We start from the raw sequence: 3,139 nt of genomic DNA, 5'->3' as shown, positions 1-3,139 counted from the left end.
AGCATCGGCCGAAACAACCCCCCCCCCCTCCCCCCCAAATCTCTCGATCCCAGAATTGCGTCTTTTACCTCATGGCTCTACTGAGCTTCTCGTACGTCATGCTGCTGTTCTTCTTCTTCTGCCCCCAGAGCTGAGCAACAGCTTCGGACTTCAAGAACTTGAAGACGCCATCCCTGCGGTCCTCCCATTTCATCAGACCTTGGTTTTTCTCCGGGTGGATCAGGATGTCCCGGATAAACTCCCAAAGGTGGGTTCCTCTTGGAGCTGCAATGGAGCAGTAGAGTCTAGTTTAATATAGTGGTACCTACTGGCAGACGCCACTTGATCTTGAGCTTTAGGGACCTCTTCAACTAGAGTTCTGTGTACTCACCGTGTTTGCTTTTTTTGGGCTGAATGAAGTGCTCATATCCCTCACTATCCCTGGGCTTTGGGGGTCGTCCTCTGCCTCTCTTCTTTGTCTCTACTGACTCTTGCTTCACAAAGTTCTCTGTGGAAAAGAACGCAGTCAAATTTGGGTACGCGGTCTATTTGGGTACTCCCTACTTTATTATACCATTTAAACCTGCTGCTTGAGGGCCACCACCTTGCAGAGTTAGGTTTCAACCTGCCTGTAACTGCCAAGTAAAGACCTTGATTAGCTGGTTCAGGTGTGTTTGACTAAAGTTGAAACTAGCTTCTGCAGGTAAGTAACCCTCTAGGATCAGAATCAGAGGAACTTACTAGTGCTGGTGGAGTAAGGCATCTCTGAGTATTCTGGGTCGGAGTCGCTGCTGTTGGACTCGAGTGAGCTTGGGTTCAGGAAGCTACCTGTAGAGGACATACCAAAGAAAAGAGCGTTCAGACTTCAGGAGAACTTTGGGATGCTTGGCCTTAATGCATTAGTAGAGTTCTGTGGCGACACGCACCAGTGTGGGAACTCTGAAAGCTCTCAGTTAGAGAGTCGTAGCCGTGGTCGCTCTCTGGAGTCAGCTGGTTGGTGTACTCATCAAAGTAGCAGAAGCTGTTCTCAGAAATGTCTGCGCAAAGAGAATTACAAGTATGTTTAATTGGATACTGCTTTCTATGGTTTGGGATTTGTGTTGAAAAGTTGCAAAGTGGAATTTGTGTCTCACCTGATGGGATTGAGGGCTGGACCACCACCGTTTCCAGAAGTGGACCGAGGCTCGGTGCATGCATGTAGGAAAACGAGTTCTGCAGTATGTTGTCCAGTAAGTCTAATTCAGATTCACTCAGGCATGTCTCAGACAGGTCAGTAGCTGTAGACACAAATAAATCAAGGGTGTTAGTGCCAAATCTTCAAATTATTTAAACGAAAGGCGTCTTTAATCTTTGTTGCTCACCATATCTGGCCTTTAGTGTCTCCAGACTGTGGTGAAGCTGTTCACCAAGCATCGATCCGAACATGCTTATCAAAGTTTCTTTTGACATTGTGCACAGTGTGATCCCGTCCATGTCGCAGTAGTTCATATTCAGCAGACTGGCATCGAACCTGCTGTTCTCCACGTGAAAGCCGATCCACTCCAGAACGTTCTGCCTGGTCCACATCTGTGGGTTCATCAGGTCCCAAGGGCCTGCCGGAGAACGGGTTCAAAGTATGTTTAGCCTCATTCACATCTGCACTGTGACCACATGACATGTCAGTACCTGAGATCACCCAAACCACCCCCCGGTGTAGATGCCCCTAACAATAGCTCAGGTTTACTGTCTCCAGGGCCGTGTGTTTAACTATCTGTTGTGTTGACACCCTGTAGGTTTTGATCACAGTGTCAACAATGACTGCATTGCCCGAAAGACCATAAAGAAACCATCCCTGCGCGTCTACTGCGGGCCAAGGTAAACATTGCCTTGGTTAATGATTTTAAGAGTCAGAAACTGAGGTCAGACTTCAGGGATGAGAGATTATTGGCATGTCTGGGCTCTCCGTTTGGGTGATGGGAACCATCCCAAACAGGCAAAAACCATACAGATTTCAAGAGCTACCGCTCGTTTATTTTTAAGTAAGCGGTATGTTGATGAAGTCTTACCCATTGTGCTATTGTTGTTACTGCTGAAGGTCATCTCTGAGAGTCTGCCCATTGGCGCTGTCATGCTCAACAAGTTGGGCTGCGGTTCAGATGGGTACAGGTTGGCATTTGCGTTGTTGAGAATTAGACTAAGTTCGCTTGACGCCATGAGAATTCTGCGAGATAAGAAACAAAATAATTTGAACTTCATCTAAAACTGCAAATCAGAAATATGTTCTTATTTTAAAGAAACTTGCTTGGAAGGTAATTATTCAAAAGGCAAATTATTTACCAGTTGTGATGGCCAAAGGCAGCTTGGTTTCCAGATAAAATCCGTTTAAGTGTTAGTTAAGTAATAATCCAGTCAGTAAGGGTTTGTCTTCAGCGGTTTGAGGTTCACTGTTCAGTCTCAGAAGGTTTGCCAATGCACCTGCTGCTGCTGGCGAATTTATAGGGCAAGAACGGGCAAAAAGGGGACGTGGCCAGGTGAGATACATGAGGAGGCGTGGCCAGGTGAGCATATTCTCCTGGGAGGGGAATTCCAGTGAATATCTCTCTCTCTCTCTCGCTCGCTCGGCTGCTCTCCCCTTTTGTTTTTTTCCCCAAGAATAGCTTTTCAGACCTTGAAACATGAACTTGAAACATGACAAATACTGTCACTCACACTCACACAAATACTGTCACTCACACTCTTTCCATGACAACACACACACACACACACACACATTAACCCATTCTCTCAACTATTCCTGGAGGGATTAAGTCATTTCTGTCAATATTTACGGTCAATGCAGGTGTGTAACTTTATAACAGGTTTCAGTTTGCTGCAGGACTGATGTTTCTGTGTGTGTGTGTGTGTGTGTGTGAGTGTGTGCGAGTGTGTGTGTGTGTGTATGTGTGTGTGAGTGTGTGGATGTGTGTGTGTGTGTGAGAGAGTGTGTGTGTGTGTGTGTGTGTGTGAGTGTGTGCGAGTGTGTGTGTGTGTGTATGTGTGTGTGTGTGAGAGTGTATGTGTGTGTGTGTGGGTGTGGGTGTGTGTGTGTGTGTATGTGTGTGTGAGTGTGTGGATGTGTGTGTGTGTGTGGGCGAATATATGTGTGTGTGTGTGTGTGTGTGTACTCGTTTATATACCCTCG

The 3,139-nt window shown here is 46.5% G+C and overlaps 1 protein-coding gene across 1 annotated transcript in view; it reads right to left on the bottom strand.

Moving 5' to 3' along the window:
* The window catches only part of LOC107569764 (ETS-related transcription factor Elf-3-like), a 4,974-nt gene extending 2,564 nt beyond the window's left edge, over nucleotides 1-2,410 (bottom strand). The window contains exons 1-8 of the mRNA XM_016255921.1: nucleotides 2,296-2,410; nucleotides 2,025-2,179; nucleotides 1,341-1,571; nucleotides 1,113-1,256; nucleotides 906-1,016; nucleotides 721-807; nucleotides 371-487; nucleotides 69-264 (exon numbers count right to left, since the gene is read on the bottom strand). Of these exons, the coding sequence (XP_016111407.1) occupies nucleotides 69-264; nucleotides 371-487; nucleotides 721-807; nucleotides 906-1,016; nucleotides 1,113-1,256; nucleotides 1,341-1,571; nucleotides 2,025-2,172 (1,034 nt within the window). The 5' untranslated portion in view covers nucleotides 2,173-2,179; nucleotides 2,296-2,410. The remainder of the gene's footprint in view (nucleotides 1-68; nucleotides 265-370; nucleotides 488-720; nucleotides 808-905; nucleotides 1,017-1,112; nucleotides 1,257-1,340; nucleotides 1,572-2,024; nucleotides 2,180-2,295) is intronic.
* Between the last annotated feature and the right edge of the window lie 729 nt (nucleotides 2,411-3,139).

This window comes from Sinocyclocheilus grahami, unplaced genomic scaffold (assembly GCF_001515645.1).
Source record: "Sinocyclocheilus grahami isolate Dianchi unplaced genomic scaffold, SAMN03320097.WGS_v1.1 scaffold1378.1, whole genome shotgun sequence".
In the NCBI taxonomy this organism is placed as follows: domain Eukaryota; kingdom Metazoa; phylum Chordata; class Actinopteri; order Cypriniformes; family Cyprinidae; genus Sinocyclocheilus; species Sinocyclocheilus grahami.
The sequence above is the reverse complement of the archived record's forward strand: the minus strand, read 5'-3'. Positions and strand labels throughout refer to the sequence as shown.